The sequence below is a fragment of the Malaclemys terrapin genome, chromosome 11, assembly GCF_027887155.1.
Source record: "Malaclemys terrapin pileata isolate rMalTer1 chromosome 11, rMalTer1.hap1, whole genome shotgun sequence".
NCBI lineage: Eukaryota > Metazoa > Chordata > Testudines > Emydidae > Malaclemys > Malaclemys terrapin.
Window position 1 is genome coordinate 24,433,943 of NC_071515.1, and position 20,176 is coordinate 24,454,118.

Genomic DNA, 20,176 nt, shown 5'->3' on the forward strand with positions numbered 1-20,176 from the left:
GGGGAAAGGAGAGGGCGGGAGACCCGGGGGCCCCTGTCCCCGCCGGCTGCAATGGGGGGGGGGAGGAGAGGGCGGGAGACCCGGGGGCCCCTGTCCCCGCCGGCTGCAATGGGGGGGGGGAGGAGAGGGCGGGAGACCCGGGGGCCCCTGTCCCCAGCCAGTTGCAATGGGGGGGGGAGAACGGGAGACCCGGGGGCCCTGTCCCCACACAGCCCCGGGGGCGGCAATGGCGGGGGCGCTCGGAGCAGCTCCTCCACACACGATGTGCTGGAGAGAAACACGAGCGCGGCCCCTACCTGCTTCCCTCCCGCCTGCCCCGTGCTAGTTGCCCGAGCGCAGCAAGTCCGGCCGAAGGGCCCACGGCCAGACCGCGCGAGGAAACGGAGACACTCACCATGGCGCACCGAGTCCCTCCCGCTCGCCGTCCAGTGAGTCCAGAGCGCCGCACACCCACAGCTAATACACGTGGGGGGTGCCACTCTGACTGCGCATGCGCCACCACCTCCCCTCTAGCGCCGCGCGCCGGAAGGCGGGGCTAGTTCCGTTGTCCCTAGAAGACAAATGTTATTTCCACGTTTATTTTTTACTCTCGCAGGCGTTTTACGCCCTAGACCCGGATTCTCTATGCAGCAGAGCCGAACACCAGCGTAAATAGGTCCTCGTTACACCCAGCATCGGACCAACGACCTGAAGTGACGTAATACCACCTTTGACCTGTGGCGAGCATGAGCGTTCCAGAAGGTTCTGGAATTGGGAGGCCCCGAAACCTGTTTGATTCATACGCGAGTAGCCGGAGCTCACGCATAGGACGCATAGTCCCGCAGGTCCCGCCCACTCCCCGGCTAGGCCCTTGCACGATTGGCGGAAAGCCGCGCTCCGCCTCCAACTGGGACAAACGTATGCTGTTATGCTGGTTGCGGGGCCCGGCTGCACAGGACCCCACATGGGTCGCTGCCTGAGCGGGGGAGGGGCAGAGTCCGTGAGTGCTGTGTTCCCTCCAGGCTCCCGTCACTCAGTCACACCGCGCTGTGCTGCTCGTCCAGCTCCCAACCCGGACCGCGGAGCCGACTACTGCCTTGCCCGCCTTACACAGGTGAGCGGCCCGGCGCGGGGGCTTGTGCCCGCTGAGGCGGGGCCCGGCGCGGGCTCGGGGCTGCTGCTCTTGGCTGCGCCGGGGCCTCTACTCCCGCTAGCCATGTGCGTCCAGGGCACCGGGCAGCCTCTTCCGGCGTGGTGCTGCCATCGGCGCGGAGGAGGCAGGAGACGGCTCCTCGCGGCTTCCCCGAGCCCTGCCCGCCGCCACGGAGCGCGCACGCCGCTTCCCACACGTGCCCGGTGTCTCAGGGACTGGGGCGTGTGAGAGACCCTCCCCCCAGTCTCCTGCTGGGGGGGGGAGCGGGGGTGTGACAGAGGGGGGCCCCCGGCTCCTACCCTGGAGGGGTGAGAAAGGAAATGCCTGCTCGTGTGTGCGATTTCCCTCTCCTGCTCTTCTTTGTGTGTGTGAGATTTTTCCCGCCTCCTGCCCTTGAGTGTGTGTGTGTGTGAGACACCCCTTCGCCTTCAGTCTGGGGGGGGGGACTGTGTGTGAGAGACATACGGGGTGCGTGTGCACGGCTTCCTACGTACTGTGTCCCCCTCTCTTCTGCACTGGAAGCATTACCAGCCATTGGCTACCCCTTGGCAGTGGGGGCACTGCCCTGTTAGCAGGATGGTTTCACGCCGTTCAGTGCTGGGCTGCAGTTACAGCTTCTCCCATAATCTCTGGGAGAAGGGGCCTCCATGAGGGTGGCTCCGCTGCCTGTGCAGGTTGGCTCATCCAGCAGCAGGGGGCGAGTGTCTCTTGACCTTGTTATGTCCTGATGGAGAGAACCATGTGGAAGGGGGATAGGCCTGGGTTCTGCAGACTTTCTCTGCCAGGCTCTTGATACTGTTGCAATTTTTTTTTTTTTAGTTTATCACCAGATGCTCTCAGCCTTGAAGTGTTCCTTTTTCACGGTCACAGTCTGTTTTTGAGATAGCAACTTTACTTTTAGGATGCTTATGCTGATAAAGCTGCTGAGCTCTGACAAACTTTCTTCTAGCCTGTAGTGGTCTCAGTAAAATATACTACTTTTCCTGCTTTATCATACATAATACTAGTATGCTCATAACACTCGTTGTTGTTGCTATAATCTCTTCACATACAAAGAGTGAACTTCACAGTGCTCTTATGAGCTCAAACTTTATTCCCATTTTAGAGAAGAAGAAATTGAGGTGCAGAAGTTGTGACTTGCCCAGGATCACATAGTGAATCACTGGAAGAGCTGGGAATAGAATCTAGGGGTCCAGACTCCTGAACTTTTGTTCTAGTATCCAGTAACTGTTACAAAAATTACGACACTAAAATATTTGATCAGTCACCACTTTCATTTAAAACTCAAAACTACTAGCAACTTGTTGTTTACTCTAAATCTTTGGGGGAGTTTGAGAACAAAACACAGGAATATGGTTGTTCAAAGGACTGACAATAAAACTAATGTATCTTACTTTTTTTTTTTTTCCTTTTTCTTCAGAAATGCTCCGTTTATCAACAGTGCTACGTCAGATGAGGCCAGTGTCCAGAGCACTGGCCCCACACCTACTACGGACCTATGCAAAAGATGTTAAATTTGGAGCAGAGGCTAGAGCTCTTATGCTACAGGGAGTAGATCTTCTAGCAGATGCTGTAGCTGTCACCATGGGACCAAAGGTATATTAAAAGCTATTTTTTGTGTAATGTGAATACTTACAGTACAGCCCTGTTTTGTAAACTAATTGGGGATTGAGGAATTCATAAAGTCAAAAAATTCATAAAATGGACCATTTCAAAATTACAGTAGGTACAGTGCATAATTTATCAATCATTCAATCACTGTGTACATAACAAATGGTAAATATATAGTGTGCCACACTCTTGTTGGAGAGAATTGAATCTCTTCTTTGCTGCTAAATCTGTCTTTCCAGCGCCGCACAGCCACTTAAATCTTGGCTAAACAATTGAAATCACATTCAGTGGATAGAAAATTACTTGTAGCAGGATATATTTACAGTGGTCAGTATTAATGGGGTCTGTGAACATACAGAGGAGAAAAAGAATAGAGGCAGCTTAACTGCCTGCAACAAGTTTAGGCTTTCAGAGTAACTAGTTATGTCCTGCTTGATCATATGATGTTGGAACAAGACATAATTTGGAGAGGGCTCGTGATTAAAGGAAGACCATGGACATCATACATGCCTCTAGGGCAGTGGTTCTCAACCTGCGGACCACTTGCAGCCCAATAGGCACACAGCTGTGATGCATGTGACACCCTCAGGGCCATGCAGGTAGTATGCCATTGTGGGCTGCATCCACACAATATATAAATAGGTTGAGAACCACTTCTCTAGGGAGTATACATTTCAGACTTTGTCTATCAGTATTGGTTTCATCTTGACTTGGCCTGGTAAATAAGTAAGAGCAAGCAAGTCCTAAGGGTGTAATAATAATGGTGGATGATGGGTGAACGCACCTTTAGGGCCCAATTTTCCAAATGTTTATCCCAGTGAGTAATCCCATTGAATGAAGTTGGACTACTCCCATGAATATAATTATACACATTAGGTGTTTGCAGGATATACTACTATAGAATATTTGCATGTAATCAAGCTTGTCTCCAAAAGGTAAGTGTCCAATCACTCTACACGCCTCAAGTTTTCTTTTTAAACCAAAAATACAAATTAGATATCTATCAGCTTAAGAGAGAAACTTTCAAGTGGGGAGCAGATTCTATTTTATTTTTAAAAACCATGATATAAATTACATAACCGACAGTGTGTGAGACTGGGTGGCTCAAAGCACTTATTTTTCACTGTTAATGGCTGCCTAGCTTATGAGAAATTAGTTGGTCTGTCCATTTATTTCTTCATCACTATGACAAGGTGACCCCCAAGCCACAAACTGCACCATGATGTGTGTGCCTGTCTGTTTCCTCTTGGTCTAGCCATTAAAGAAATACTGTCTCTTTCAATGTTCAATTCAGAGGCCTGTCTGTAGTCATAGTTTATTCTTGTACGTGTTCAATAATCTGCAGAACCCTCATGATACAATCATTCTTTCCAAAATCCTAAAGTACAGGAGGTTCTGAGCTTTTTTTTTTTCTCTATCAGTTTCTGGGACATCATCTCCCATGTTCCAGAGCTCTCATCTCCATGCCATCCACTTGAGAGCTCCCAGATTTGCTTCTAACTGTGACTTCTCTGGTAGCCTCAAGTCAAGCCTCTCCCAAGAGAGCTCCCTAGCAGTGTTCCACTCACCCAGGCCTCCCTAACTGGGTCCTACCCATACTCTTGGGAGCCATTCTCCTGACCTACATCAATTCTATTGTTTCATGTTTGGCTACCCCTAACCAGGCTGGTTTTTCCCTTTGTTCCTAGGGGCCTCTGTACAAGCTTTCTTATAACTCAGCAGGGGTTCACCAACATTGGCCAGTCCTCACCAGTAATGTTCTTTACCTTTTGTTCTTCCCAGTGGCTCTCTGTATCCACTTTCCTTTGCTGCTTCTGTTTCTCCCTGCATCTGTCCTTTCCTCCTCACGCAGCTGTTACCTGCCACTTTTTTCTGACTTTCTCCTTTATATGGCTCAGGTGGCTTCTCTTAATCCCATTTGGGAGGCAACTAATCAATCAGGGGCACTGGCCCCTGCACACTCTTAAAGGAGCTAGTCACCTTGTAACAATCGGAGTTGGCACCTTCTCAGCTTTTCTGAAGGGCAGAGGTGTAGTGGCTGTAGGTGAAAGGCTAGTTTCTCAAGGTGAGGGTTGAGAAAAAGTGATGAGACTGAGGTCAGCTCTATACCTAAAATGCTGCCACAACACCCAGTGCAGCTGTGCTGCTGTAGCACTTCAGCGAAGATGCTACTATGCCAATGGAAGATGACATAGTTAATCCACCTCTGCAAGAGGCGGTAGCTGTGTCAATGGAAGAAGCCCTCCTGTTGACATAGTTAGGCTTACCCATATGTGTCTTATTTGATGATGAATATGTGTTTGCTACCTTATTGCTCCTGTTGACTTTACAGGGACAAGAAGGATTGAACTACATTGTGTTCCATTTATTCATAACATACCTTGTTTGTGGAAGTTGGATGCTCTCCTTTTAAAATGGTGCCTTATGCTTTCACTGATTTATAAAGGCTCTTCTATTTAGAGCCAGAAATGTCATTCTGACATTGGAAAGTAGGAGCACAAACTTTCCTCTTCATAAAAATAAGTATATATTAAGTGTGTGTCTTGGTGGAAAGTGGCTGTCTGAGGGTATGTTTACACTGCAATAAAACAACTGCAGCTGGTCCATGTCAGCTGGCTTTGTTTGGGCTTCAGGGCTATAAAATTGCAGTGTAGATGTCTGGGCTTGGGTTGGAGCCTTGGTTCTGGGATCTACCCCCCCCCCCTTATGGGGGCCCAGTGCTAGGGCTTCAGAAGCCCATGGACCATTCATGCGTGTTTTATTGCAGTGTAGACATTTTATTTTGTGTAGGTGTGCCAAGTGGTAATTCTGTAGTAATACCTTTTGTCTGTGCTGCTTGGTATCATTTTAATTATATACTTCTTATGTATGTTGGATGATTTTAGGGTAGAACAGTGATTATTGAACAAAGCTGGGGAAGTCCCAAGGTAACAAAAGATGGTGTGACAGTAGCCAAGGCAATTGACTTGAAAGACAAATACAAAAACATTGGAGCCAGGTTAGTTCAAGATGTTGCCAACAACACAAATGAAGAGGCAGGAGATGGAACTACTACTGCAACAGTACTGGCGCGTTCCATTGCCAGGGAGGGCTTTGAGAAAATCAGCAAAGGAGCTAATCCTGTGGAAATCAGGAGAGGTAAGAATTTAACAATCTTTGTCACTGGTGCACTTAAGGTGTTCTCTAATATTTGTCTCTTTGGTTTCTTCTCTCTGCTTCAACCATGGCAAATTTGACTGGTGTTTTGAGATAGGAAAAGGCCACATGACCCTTTTGGGAAGGGGCAAAACATAGAAAGGAGTCTAACTTTGCTGGCAAGTGGGTGAACTAATATGGTCAGGCCTTATTCTTTTAGATACATAAATTTTATATAACCTGTGGTATAGAGCTCTTTTTTTTTTTTCCTCATCATTGGATCATATTTACTTGTCATTCATCACAACAGATCTCAGTAAAGTCTGTCTTCTGATAGCCTTATCTTATGGAAGTTCTAAAACAGAAATGTTTATACAGTGCTTAGTATTATGTGCCTAGAGTATTTATTTTAAATTCTGTTTAACTTCTTTACCAAGTATTGTCATAGCTATCTCTGCTTTCCTTCTTCCCCTCACTGAATATTCTGTATGTACTTGCAATTTAAAATTGATAAGTGTTTAAAAAAAAAATTGTAGATCTGTCAATGTGTCTTGTGTTTGTAAGATTGGGACAGGGCTGTCCTTTGTCCTTGAAAGTGTATGGCCTAGACTCAGCAAAATAAGTACTCTACTTTGTACGCAAATGGGGGGGGGGGGGGGGGAGATGTGTTGCTGCTCTTGCGTTGTTTAATTTGCATTACAATTTTGAGGAATTTAGAAGCTTGTCATGAGACTTGACTGTTCTGCACCATGTAAATAGAATTCCTATAAGTAATCATAACGATCATATTCTTCTATCAAGGTGTGATGCTAGCAGTAGATGCTGTCATTGCTGAACTAAAGAAACAATCCAAACCTGTTACAACTCCAGAAGAAATTGCCCAGGTGAGACTTTGTTCCTTCTTGGTTTACTAGTTTTCTGTAACTGTCATAAATAAAAATTTCATCCAACAAGCGAAGATGTGCTATAGAGAGTAAAAAAATAACTGTAATGGATTCAGCTAAATTACATTTTGGGTATATGGCATCAACTTGCTATTGTGTTGATCAGACTCTTACTGCAACTCACATTGAAAATGCAACATTTTATCTTTAGGTCTCTGTAGCCTGCATGAGTCTCTAGTACTCTGCCTCAGCTTTCTCTAGCTGCTTTCTGTTTTCCTCTGATTCTGTAGCAGAGGTCCTGGGGAAGAGGGGGGCATGGTGGGTCCCAGGCATCCCCCAGGAGGGAGCACCACCCAGCCCCGTTCCACTCCCAGCTTGCCTACAGCCACAGCTGCACCTGGACCCAGCCTTGCCCTCAGCCCCAGGCTGGGGCTCCGCTCCTGGTCCCAGACCCACCCCCAGCTGCGGCCTCCTTACCCTGGTCTGCATTTCCCCACCCTTACCCCAGAGTCATGGCTTGGAGGGGGGTAGCTAGGGGGCATGACCCTGAAAAGCTTATGGACCACTGCTCTATAGAGACCAGCTGCCTACTCTCAGGCCCCATTCAGAGGCTGTTAATGAGGCACAGGAGGGCTGGACCATTGGCCTTTAAAGGGTCCATTCCACTCTCTGATAACCAGCCTTTTGTTTAAACCAGCTTTGATCTTCAGCTGACTCATTAGCTTCCCAAGTAGGTTCTGTCTTCATGGGACAAAATGCCAAGTGACTATTGCTATCTTGATTCAAAGTGAATACTACATATATTGAGGAAAGAAACAGCTATATATTAAACTCGTTTGTAATTGTTCACTGGCTATCTATGGAAGAAACATAAATGTTAGAATAATGGTTACATTTCTAGACTTCTCAGAAGTTTAACATGAGATGAAGACTTTAGGTCCCATACCAACTCTAATTTTTTGCTAATGAAAAATGGAAGAGACTTTTCCTGAAAAGGCTGTAGCTTTTCACATATTTGGTATTACATATCTAATCACATGGCAATGTTAATGCTGAAATTATCATGTCATGAATTGCATCCTCTTGTTCTCTGACCTGTAACTCTTTAGTCTTATTGCTCCCTTAAAAAGTCCCTAAACTTAATTTCTGTAAACAGTTGATTAATCAAGTGCTAACAGGAAAAATAACTTAACATCTCATTGAAGGTTGCTACAATCTCAGCAAATGGGGACCAGGAAATCGGCAACATAATCTCTGATGCAATGAAAAAAGTTGGACGGAAGGGTGTTATCACAGTTAAGGTAAGAGTAACTCTTATGCTTGTTGAAGGTTACCTGCAATTTTCTTGAAGATAAACTTGCCAAGTTAGAGGAACATCTGCTGAAAGCACAGATAACCAGAGTAAAAAGTGAACTCACTGCACTTGTAATTAAACTCCTTCCACTTTAATCTGAAATCCAGACCTGCTATATGTTGTTGGTTCTTGCTTTGTATGGCATCGCTGCATGTACTCTGCCCTCACTACAGAACTCCACTAAATTGGAGTTGGATTAGGAGTACATAGTGTTAACAAGCTGTTGGGCTCACTATCATAGTTTTGCCTCATAACCAGGGAATAGTGAAAAGAAACTCGAGAACATAACTTTTTTTTTAGGAGGACTGCTGCTTGCTCTTTATAGTCGGATGACTTACAGACCAAAATTATGCAGTGGTTGTAACATCAGCACAGTAAATACAGGAACATATGGAATACAGTGAATGGAAAATGAATCAGTGATGAGTTGGACTGCAGAGCAGATACATATGTCTAAACTAATGTGACATGCTGAATGGTTCTCAGTAGCCTGGATATGAGACATACCAGTATTTTTATGGTGCATAATACTTAAAGATAATTGGGAGAATGTGGCAGTTTCTTAACTGCAATAAATTGAGGTAAGACTGACTATACTGGCCAACAATCACTGGTTCGCAAGCCTTTTTCCCCTCTCCCCTTTTCCTTTCACTGTTTGTTATCTAGAACAATAAATATTGCTAAGTGGTCAAGATAATTTCTGTTAAAAGACTAATACAGGATGAATTTAGCTATAAAAGTAGAGGTGAACTTCCTTGATGTTTCTGATATAATTCTTGTGAGACATTGTTTCCACTGCAGGAGGTAAGGATGTGTTTTACAGAACACAACTTATGTGCACCGATACTTCCCCCTTAGAGACAATATCTCTTTTAGATTAACCCCTCTTTCTCTCCCTCATTGTTCTTTTCCCCCATAAAGGGGGGGAGAGGGCTAAAGAATACAACCACAGTGAAGGTAGCGCAGAGAGACTTGAATTACATGGTGATTGACATATTAAAAATGTGCATAGAAGCAATCTATTTACTACCTAAACTATAGATTAAATGTAAATTATCATCATATTTAAACAGGATGGAAAAACCCTGAATGATGAGTTGGAAATAATTGAAGGTATGAAGTTTGACCGAGGCTACATCTCACCATATTTCATTAATACAGCCAAAGGTGAGTTTGCAAAAGTTGCCATCAAAGTGCCTTGTGCTATAACTTATATGAACAAAAAGAAGGTCTTCCTAGAGAGTTTACAATGTAAGTAAAGTGAATTTTGGGTAACTTATCAACATTTATCCATAACTTTTCTGAACCCAAAGATGTTTCCCTATTTATATTCAGTTAGCTGCTTGCTTTTTTGACTAAAACAAATGTTTACCTTTTGCTGGCTGTATTGGCTCTGTAATACTCAAGGAACTAATAGAGGCGGTATCTAAGCCTCTAGCTATTATGTTTGGAAAATCATGGGAGGAGAGATTCCAGAAGACTGGAAAAGGGCAAATATAGTGCCCATCTATAAAAAGGGAAATAAAAACAACTCATGAAACTACAGACCAGTTAGTTTTTCTGTGCCAGGGAAGATAATGGAGCAAGTAATTAAGGAAATCATCTGCAAACACTTGGAAGGTGGTAAGGTGATAGGGAATAGCCAGCTTGGATTTGTAAAGAACAAATCATGTCAAACCAATCTGATAGCTTTCTTTGATAGGATAACTGAGTCTTGTGGATAAGGGAGAAGCAGTGGATGTGGTATACCTAGACTTTAGTAATGCATTTGATACGGTCTCGCATGATATTATCAATAAACTAGGCAAATACAACTTAGATGGGGCTACTATAAGGTGGGTGCATAACTGGCTGGATAACCGTACTCCGAGAGTAGTTATTAATGGTTCCCAATCCTGCTGGAAAGGTATAACAAGTGGGGTTCCGCAGGGGTCTGTTTTGGGACTGGCTGTGTTCAATATCTTCATCAACAACTTAGATATTGGCATAGAAAGTACGCTTATTAAGTTTGCAGATGATACCAAACTGGGAGGGATTGCAACTGCTTTGGAGGATAGGGTCATAATTCAAAATGATCTGGACAAATTGGAGAAATGGTCTGAGGTAAACAGGATGAAGTTTAACAAAGACAAATGCAAAGTGCTCCACTTAGGAAGGAACAATCAGTTTGACACATACAGAATGGGAGGAGACTGTTTAGGAAGGAGTATGGCAGAAAGGGATCTAGGGGTTATAGTGGACCACAAGCTAAATATGAGTCAACAGTGTTACGCTGTTGCAAAAAAAAAAAGCAAACATGATTCTGGGATGCATTAACAGGTGTGTTGTGAGCAAGACACGAGAAGTCATTCTTCCGCTCTACTCTGCGCTGGTTAGGCTTCAACTGGAGTATTTTGTCCAGTTCTGGGCACTGCATTTCAAGAAAGATGTGGAGAAATTGGAGAGGGTCCAGAGAAGAGCAACAAGCATGATTAAAGGTCTTGAGAACATGACCTATGAAGGAAGGCTGAAAGAATTGGGTTTGTTTAGTTTGGAAAAGAGAAGAATGAGAGGGGACACGATAGCAGTTTTAACTGCCGGGGTGGTTTAACACTGGAATAAATTGCCTAGGGAGGTTGTGGAATCTCCATCTCTGGAGATATTTAAGAGTAGGTTAGATAAATGTCTATCAGGGATGGTCTAGACCGTATTTGGTCCTGCCATGAGGGCAGGGGAGGGACTGGACTCAATGACCTCTTGAGGTCCTTCTAGTCCTAGAATCTATGAATAATGGGTGTGAGCCAGAAAACATAGCTTAACTTTCTGATCCTAAATTGACTTTTCAAAATTGGCAGTTAAAAAAACAAAGCAGGAAAAAAAAATCTTGCTTACAAGAAAATGCCACGTTGGTCTCTCCAGAGTGTAATCACGTGCTAATGAAATTTAAGACTCATGTTTACATGGAATAGAAGTATCATTTGATCTTTGAGAAACATCAGAGTTTATTTGCATGGCTAGTTCTTGCATTCCCTTGTAAAACTAGAGCATTCTTTCCTAAGTAAGGGCTGGGGAAAGGTAAAATCATCTTCACTTAACAAATTGAAGTAAAGGGGCAGGGTGATGTTGGTGGGTGTTCCTTTACCCCAGAATATACCTGGATGTGTGCAAAAGCTTGTTATAACCCAAAAGTATTATTTGTATATATTGTTCAGGGTTAAGTCACCAAATAAAAATTGAGGGTGTGGCACAGCTTTAAGTCAAAGTGCTAAAATTCTTAAGTGGCTTGATCATGTGCAGTAGTTTTCAACTACTTCTGACTATGTAGGAGTTTTCATGACAGAGAAAATAGAAATGCTATAAAGTCACAAATTGGTATCAGGAGTAGAAATGTTACTTGAAACTAGTTTTTACTCTTTCATTTAATTTGTCTTAACTGCATTCTATCTAATATAAATGTAAATGGAGCGTGTAGTAGCCAGATTTGATCAGATCTGGGGGTTGTAAAGGGTACCTTCATATATACTTGCTAAAATAGAACACTTAGATAGTTCAAACAATACTTATTGCCTCTGCAGGACAAAAATGTGAATTCCAGGATGCTTATGTCTTAATCAGTGAGAAGAAAATTTCCAGTGTTCAATCCATAGTTCCAGCTCTTGAAATTGCCAATGCTCACCGTAAGCCTTTGGTCATTATTGCTGAAGATGTTGATGGTGAAGCTCTCAGTACTCTCGTCCTGAACAGGTAAGGCTTGAATAGGTGTACCTCCATATAGAACCTTGTCAGTCTACTTCAGAGTCAGAAAACTGTGGTGTTCACTTTGTCTTTAAAAACAGCAGATGTTCCCGCACAGTTTACTCTGTAGAGCAATAGACCCAGTTGTATGTCTGAATTTGACAAATTTGCATTGCTTCTTATTTAGGTCTCCTCTCAGCAGTGCAGACAAACCGTAACCGCTGTGAATAGCCCCATTTGGGTGATAACTCTGAATCCTAGTGATTTGGTGGTTTAATTGCTAATCAGTTTAGTAGAAAAAAACAATTGATGGGCTTGTGGGATCCATTAAGATGGCATTTTTTCTTTGCTTCTCTCACTTGCACTAAAATATCTTCATTTAGAACATTCTTTTGTTCTCTCAGCTACTGTAACAAGTGAACAATTTAACACTTTGTAAGAATTAGTGTTCTCACTGAACTTTTTCTTTTCAGATTAAAAGTTGGTCTTCAGGTTGTTGCTGTAAAAGCACCGGGTTTTGGTGACAATAGAAAGAACCAGCTTAAGGACATGGCAATTGCTACTGGTGGTGCTGTAAGTAAATTATATGCATGTAAATATGTACAAACTTATTAACTTTGTGGCCAAGCACCCATTTGATTTTAACTTCCTCCAAAATGCTCCAGAGGATAAGTATTTGGTAACAGGGTACAACACTTTCCAGGTCACTGATTCACATTTGGTCCAGGGTGAACTGTCATGCCATTGTATAGCATGGTAAGTGGCCAGTTGTTCTGGCTGGTTATTAGGTGTCCCCTTCACATCTGCAGTTATTTTTAAGTCTATTCAGTGTATTGGATGGGCATGGAACTGTTCTTGTCCATAGGTCATCGCTCCTTAAGAGACGCTTGATGTGACAGGGAGCTGTAGGAGAACCTGCACTGTGGCTGGTTTTTTGCCTGTTCTGGAACTACTGTAAAAAGCTTTAATATGCAGGGCAGTCAGATTGGCACCTTGAAATGTCTAATTTATGCACTTTTTAATTTAAAATGTTAATGTTTCTGTATGAGTAAGTTTTGAGAGCGGTAGTGCAATGCAACTTTATCTGCTTGTGATCATTAAATAGCTTTTTCAATGACTACCTTTTAACATCACATATAGACCCTCCCCAGTAATCTTTAGGGTAGTAGCTAGGTGGTGCCCAGGAAACTTGTCAGAGTTGTTCTGGAAGTTTTTACCTCTTATAAAACTGAACAAAAGCTTGACCAAAATTAATGTTAGTGAACATGTCATGACTTCTCAATGTTCAGTGCAGATGTAAATCTTTTAGAGTTTGGTCTGAAGGAGCGTGGAACGTTCTGTTGGGCAGTTTAATTTTATTTTTTAAAATTTATGGTAGGGGCAACTATAGTATTAAAAAGCCATCTTTATTTTTTTTGTATACAAGAAAATGTAGAATCAAATGAAGTAAAAATCTTAAATGAATCCACATGTTCCATAAAATCTCTATGGATAGTAATTCCATGCTCTAATAAGAATATAACAGTAGGGATCTATTATCAACCACCTGACCAGGACAGTGATAGTGACGATGAAATGCTATCAAAATAAATAACTCAGTAATAGTGGAGGATTTCAATTCTCCCCATATTGACTGGGTACATGTCACCTCAGGACGAAATGCAGAGACAAAATTTCTCGATACTTTAAATGACTGCTTCTTGGAGCAGCTGGTACTGGAACCCACAAGGGGAGAGGCAGTTCTCAATTTAGTCCTGAGTAGAGCGCAGGATCTGGTCCAAGAGGTAACTATAACAGGACCGCTTGGAAATAGTGACCATAATATAACAACATTTAACATTCCTGTGGTGGGAAGAACACCTCACAGACCAACACTGTGGCATTTAATTTCAGAGAGGGGAACTATGCAAAAATGAAGGTTAACTAAAAATTTAACTAAATTAAACAAGACAGTGACTAGAGTGAAATCCCTGCAAGCTCCATGGACACTTTTCAAAGACACCATAATAGAGGCCCAACTTAAATGTATACCCGAAATTAAAAAAACACAGTAAAAGAACTAAAAAAGAGCCACCATGGCTTAACCATGTAAAAGAAGCAGTGAGAGATAAAAAGGCATCTTTTTAAAAGTGGAAGTCCAATCCTAGTGAGGTAAATAGAAAGGAGCATAAACACTGCCAAATTAAGTGTAAAAATGTAATAAGAAAAGCCAAAAAGGAGTTTGAAGAACAGCTAGCCAAAAACTCAAAAGGTAATAAAATGTTTAAGTACATCCGAAGCAGGAAGCCTGCTAAACAACCAGTGGGGCCCCTGGATGATCGAGATACAAAAGGAGCACTTAAAGATGATAGTCATTGCGGAGAAACTAAATTAATTCTTTGCTTGAGTCTTCACGGTTGAGGGTGTTAAGGAGATTCCCAAACCTGAGCCGTCCTTTGTAGGTGACACATCCTGAGGAATTGTCACAGATTGAAGTGTCACTAGAGGAGGTTTTGGGATTAATTAATAAATTTAACAATAACAAGTCACCGGGACCAGATGGCATTCACCCAAGAGTTCTGAAAACTCAAATGTGAAATTGTGAAACTATTAACTATGGTTTGTAACCTGTCCTTTAAATTGGCTTCTGTACCCAGTGACTGGAAGATAGCTAATGTAATGCCAATATTTAAAAAGGGCTCTAGAGGTGATCCTGGCAGTTACAGACCGGTAAGTCTAACGTCAATACCGGGCAAATTAGTTGAAACAATCGTAAGGAATAAAATTGTCAGACACATAGAAGAACATAAATTGTTGGGCAAAAGTCAACATAGTTTCTGTAAAGGGAAATCATGTCATACTAATCCATTGGAGTTCTTTGAAGGGGTCAACAAACATGTGGACAAGGGGATCCAGTGGACATAGTATACTTAGATTTCCAGAAAGCCTTTGACAAGATCCCTCATCAAAGGCTCTTACGTAAATTAAAGTTGTCATGGGATAAGAGGGAAGATTCTTTCATGGCTTGAGAACTGGTTAAAAGACAGGGAACAAAGGGTAGAATAAATGGTAAATTTTCAGAATGGAGAAGGGTAACTAGTGGTGTTTCCCCAAAGGTCAGTCCTAGGACCAATCCTATTCAACTTATTCATAAATGATCTGGAGAAAGGGGTAAACAGTGAGGTGGCAAAGTTTGCAGATGATACTAAACTGCTCAAGATAGTTAAGACCAAAGCAGACTGTGAAGAACTTAGTGATTGGGCAACCAAATGGCAAATGAAATTTAATGTGGATAAATGTCAAGTAATGCACACTGGAAAAAATAACCCCAACGATACAATGTGATAGGGGCTAATTTAGCTACAACTAATCAGGAAAGAAATCTTGGAGTCATCATGGATAGTTCTCTGAAGATGTCGGTGCAGTGGCAGTCAAAAAAGCAAACAGGATGTTGGGAATTTTTAAAAAAGGGATAGAGAATAAGACAGAGAATTGCCCTTATAAATCCATGGTACGCCCACATTTTGACTACTATGTACAGATGTGGTCTCCTCGTCTCAAAAAAGATATACTGGCATTTGAAAAGTTTCAAAGACGGGCAACTAAAATTATTAGGGGTTTGGAATGGGTCCCATATGAGGAGAGATTAAAGAGGCTTGGACTTTTCAGCTTGGAAAAAAGGAGACTAAGGGGCGAATATGACAGAGGTGTATATAAAATCATGAGTGGTGTAGAGAAAGTGAATAAGGAAAAGTTATTTACTTGTTCCCTTAATGTAAGAACTAGGGGCCACCAAATGAAATTGATGGGCAGCAGGTTTAAAACAAATAAAAGGAAGTTCTTCACACAGCGCACAGTCAACTTGTGGAACTCCTTGCCTTAGGAGGTTGTGAAGGCTAGGACTATAACAGGGTTTAAAAGAGAACTAGATAAATTAATGGCGGGTAAGTCCATTAATGGCCACTAGCCAGGATGGGTAAGGAATGGTGTCCCAAGCCTCTGTCTGTCAGAGGGTGGAGATGGATGGAAGGAGAGAGATCACTTATGTTCTTATAAATAAAATCACCTATTCCAGAATTACTCTGCTTCAGAAGCTAAGTAACCTATTCCAGAATAAATCACATTTTGCCAGAATAGTGTCCATATCAGGGAGTTAAAGCAGAATAGTTCTACTATAGTTGTGCAGGGAAATGTCTCCATGTAGATAAGGCCTTAGAATCCAAGCTTTCATATGATCTATTTCAGGTATTTGGAGAAGAGGGTTTGGGTCTCAATCTAGAAGACATTCAGCCTCATGACTTTGGTAAAGTTGGTGAGGTCATCGTGACAAAAGACGATAGCATGCTTCTGAAAGGGAAGGGTGAAAAGGCTCAAATTGAAAGGCGTATCCAAGAAATCATTGAACAATTAGAAGTTACTACAAGTGACTATGAGAAGGAGAAACTAAATGAACGACTGGCCAAACTCTCTGATGGAGTAGCAGTACTAAAGGTGAGGAACTTTAAACTTCTTCCTTTTTAGATTAAAAAAGCAGTTCTCAAACTATGGGGCAGGCCTCCCAAGGGAGGTGCGATATGGGGTTGGGGAGTTAAGGGAGCTCTGGCTGTCAGTTCTAGGTGGCTGGAGCTTCTGTAGAAGGGGCCATGCACACCTGGGAGGTGGGCATAAAGGGGACAGCTGGAGCCCCACCATTCAGGCTCTCCTCCCCTCACTTGGAGATGGCAGGGCTCCGGCTGTCCAGCCTTGGGATGGCAGCAGCAGCGCAGAAGTAAGGGTGGCAATAGGATGCTAAGTCTGCTGGGGAAAGTGGTATTAATTTAATTAATTAATATCACTTTTCACATTTCCATCTTCTGTACTACTGGTGCAGTGCTGCCTTTAGAGCTGGGGGGCTAGCCAGTAGCTGCTCCCCACTCTGCCTTCCGAGCTGAGCGGCAGGATATTTATTGGGGGGGGGGGGCACTGATAAAAAATGTTTGAGAATCCCTGGACTAAAACTATGCTATACCAAATGGACAACCAACAAAATTTTACTTTTCACTAAATCACTTTGACTCTTTAAATGCTTAGCAGAGATGTCATCTTTAATTTCCACTTCTAAAGTGCCAGAAAAAACCCACCACGTTAATCAAACCTGGTAAATTGGACCTCGGCTACGCTTTTTTTTTTTTTTTCCTCTTCTTCTTTCTTGTCAGGATTGCTTAAAATAGGGTGACATTCCTGTTAGACATTACATTAGTTTACTTGCCTTTTTTTCCCCCTCAAGAGAAAAACCTCTGTCTATTAGAAACAATTATAGTGAAGGGTGTAAGGTTGTATCATTGGTATTTTTCTTAAGGCCTGTCATGGAGCAACTGTGCCCTATAGCAACCCCTGCTGGCTGAGCATTGCACTGCTAATACTCCTGGCTCTCCACACACTGGTCTGTGCTGGGGATGTGGCTTATCCCTCCAGCCAAGTTACAAATTTCACCCCATCTGTGGTAGCAAAAGTCCAACTACAAAGTCCCCAAAAACCAAAAAGGATCTTCTACTCTTTGGGTGTTTTCACACCACCCTGTTCCCATTTTTCTGGGCTACTTTTTGAGTCTTTTTCTGACTAAGGAATAGAATACTCTGCCTCATCTGGTTCCCCTGGAGTACCATTCTGGGTCCCTACTGGACTCTGTTCCTTCCATCCTTTCCTGATCCACTAGAGCAGGCTGGCTCCCCTGGAGTACCTAGTCTCCTGCAGACCTGGGCTCAAGGCTTTCTGCAGGAGCCTGCATTTTCCCTGTAGTTCCAACCAGTGCGTGATCTCTCTCAGCCTTCTTCTAAGGCCCATGTGTGCATTAACCTATCACCTCTTTAATCCCACCCCTTTGGGTCTCTCAGCCTTCTTATAAGGCCCATGTGTGCATTAACCTATCACCTCTTTAATCCCACCCCTTTGGGCTGGGAAGCAGCTAATTAATTGCAGCACAGGTGGGGCTGACATCTTTCCTCTAAGGGGCCAGGACCCTGTGACAATTTGCAATTTAACATTTATGTAATCCCTTAATGCTTCCCTAGGTGCAAGAGTGGGGCCTACTTGGTCACATAGGGCCTTAGTTCAGGAGAGGCAGTTTGGCTCACTGAAGTTTGGAAGCTGTGGAAAAGCTAAACTGTTATGTAGTGGTGCTAAATTGGTAAGTAGAAGTTGCCCAGTAGCTAAGGCACCTAGCCAGCTGCGGGTGCTCTTAGACAAAAATGGAGGTCTTAATTCTTTGTGGCCATTAGAAATCCAAAAGATGCTGTGTACGTGAATAGGGCTGTTAACCACTATCTACAGGTTTAATTTCCTGAGACAGGGTGGGTAAGATAATATTTATTGTACCAACTTCTGTTGGAGAAAGACAGACAAACTTTTGAGCTTACACAGATCTTCTACAGGTCTTATTTCCTGTCACTTCAACTCTGATCCATTTTTACAGCAGGAATACATATTTTTGCTTTTCAGGGATGGATGAAGTGATACGTTTACACCTTTAGAAATGTAAAGCATCTTAATTGCAAAAGGCTCTCTACAACTGAAGTACATGCAGAAATTGGTCAAAACATTGTTGCTTTTTGGCACTCAAATGGAAAAGTCAGTTTGTTACTGATGTTTAACTGGCCTGCAGTGCTTCTGGAGTCTGCAGCACTTTCTTGCCTTTGAGAATGTATGGGGACTTTACGCAACTGACAAGACATGTGGTTTGTTTATTCTAGGTTGGTGGCACAAGCGACATTGAGGTGAATGAAAAGAAAGACAGAGTTACTGATGCACTGAATGCTACTCGTGCTGCCGTAGAGGAAGGTATAGTTCTAGGAGGTGGTTGTGCATTGCTTAGATGCATCCCAGCACTAGATGTTTTAACGCCAGTCAATGAAGATCAAAAAATTGGTAAGCAAACTACTTGAGAATGGATTTTAATTTGAAGATTAACATTTTCCTTGTGATACTACTTACCTTCAAAAACAGCTGCACACTGTAGATTAGAATACAGTTCATTTCAATGAGTCCTTTATGGTTATTTGGTCTGGTTAACAAGCAACCTTTGACTCTCCTGATAATCTGTTTTACATTAAAAATGGGAAGACTCTTTCCTTGTGGTCTAATTTAGAAAAAGCAGGAAAACAGCTATTTTAAGACTGTGGTATTTAATGCGAGAGATAACTAACCTATTACTTTTCTAAACAGTTAAACAAAATGGGTCTCTCTTATACTGCAGTTATAAGTAAAGATTGAGAACATTTCACTTAATTTGGGGAATCTAATTTGACAGTGGCTTCTAAAGATTCTTTAACTCAGAGCGGATCATACTGTATCAAGTTTTCCTACCCCTGTTTTGAGGGGGGAGTGTTTGTCTTTGGTTAGATAAGATCATAGCTTTATTTTCAAGAGTGATAATGGTAATTTAAACTGGTGCTTGAGCCTTGTACTAGTAATGGCCTCACTTGTAATGGTGCCCAGCAGTAGGTCATTATCTAACACTTTCCTGCAGGAGGCAGAAAATTTTGTTTGCTCTCCTTGTAACTAATTAGCACATCAATAAGTTGGAATATTTGACTTGCAATAGAATGCATAGAGAATGTACTGTATTTAGAACACTAAATACTTTTTACAGGCATAGAAATCATTAGGAGAACACTGAAAATTCCAGCAATGACTATTGCTAAGAATGCAGGTGTTGAAGGATCATTGATAGTTGAAAAAATCATGCAAAGTCCAGCTGAGATTGGGTATGATGCAATGCTTGGAGACTTTGTAAATATGGTAGAGAAAGGAATCATTGACCCTACAAAGGTAATGTAAATTTTTTTCAAAGAACTTTAAGGTTGTACCTTATTTTAATGTTGGGGGGGGGGGGGGGGGTAAGAGGGGAAGAACTAGTATTGAACTACATTTTGTTTCCATTCTCTTAGGTTGTAAGAACTGCCTTGATGGATGCTGCAGGTGTTGCTTCCCTCTTATCCACAGCAGAAGCTGTAGTTACTGAAATTCCTAAAGAGGAAAAGGAAGTACCCGTAGGCGGAATGGGTGGAGGAATGGGAGGTGGTATGTTCTAATTCCTGGAAGACTGAAACATCATGAACTGTGATGGTTGAGACTGACAGTTTGTTAAAAACTTCAGAAGTCAGTGCCAGGGGTGGATAGTGACTGAAGTGAGGCTGGTGTTTAAAAGAATCACTGTAACCATTAGTTACTGGATTTAATTTAACCGATGTAACTGTTTAGTCACTGTCCATGCCTACAGATAATTTATTTTGTATTTTTCAATAAAGACATTTGTACATTCCTGCTACTGGGTGCAAGATCCACATGCCAATGTTCTGCTTTAAATTTAATCAATTAAGGCACTTGAAA

At 42.5% G+C, this 20,176-nt stretch overlaps 2 protein-coding genes across 4 annotated transcripts in view; one reads left to right on the forward strand and one right to left on the reverse strand.

Annotated features, from left to right (window-relative positions):
* Positions 1-587, reverse strand: part of LOC128845192 (MOB-like protein phocein) — a 31,768-nt gene extending 31,181 nt beyond the window's left edge. Inside the window, exon 1 of one of the 2 annotated variants that reach the window (XM_054043588.1) lies at positions 395-587. In XM_054043588.1, coding sequence (XP_053899563.1) covers positions 395-397 — 3 coding nt within the window. In that variant the 5' untranslated portion in view covers positions 398-587. The remainder of the gene's footprint in view (positions 1-394) is intronic. The other variant, XM_054043587.1, reaches the window with a different exon arrangement.
* Positions 588-957: 370 nt separating this feature from the next.
* On the forward strand, positions 958-20,114 carry HSPD1 (heat shock protein family D (Hsp60) member 1). Of its 2 annotated transcripts, none has more exons than XM_054043581.1 (12): positions 958-1,093; positions 2,553-2,728; positions 5,629-5,881; positions 6,680-6,762; positions 7,968-8,063; positions 9,190-9,283; positions 11,671-11,839; positions 12,304-12,403; positions 16,055-16,300; positions 18,538-18,712; positions 19,437-19,615; positions 19,735-20,114. In XM_054043581.1, the coding sequence occupies exons 2-12, from the start codon at positions 2,555-2,557 to the stop codon at positions 19,876-19,878; spliced, it is 1,713 nt and encodes a 570-aa protein (XP_053899556.1). In that variant the 5' UTR covers positions 958-1,093; positions 2,553-2,554; the 3' UTR covers positions 19,879-20,114. The 2 variants fall into 2 exon arrangements, with proteins under 2 accessions (XP_053899556.1, XP_053899557.1); XM_054043582.1 differs by lacking the exon at positions 958-1,093 and adding an exon at positions 1,333-1,440.
* Positions 20,115-20,176: the final 62 nt, after the last annotated feature.

What these genes read in the sequence shown, in the direction of transcription:
- HSPD1 (XM_054043581.1), top strand. Translation starts at nt 2,555, where the DNA reads ATGCTCCGTTTATCAACAGTGCTACGTCAGATGAGGCCAGTGTCCAGA. An exon ending in AGTACTCTCGTCCTGAACAG is followed by an intron (nt 11,840 to 12,303) that starts GTAAGGCTTGAA and finishes TTTTCTTTTCAG; the next exon opens with ATTAAAAGTTGGTCTTCAGG. An exon ending in CAATGAAGATCAAAAAATTG is followed by an intron (nt 18,713 to 19,436) that starts GTAAGCAAACTA and finishes TACTTTTTACAG; the next exon opens with GCATAGAAATCATTAGGAGA.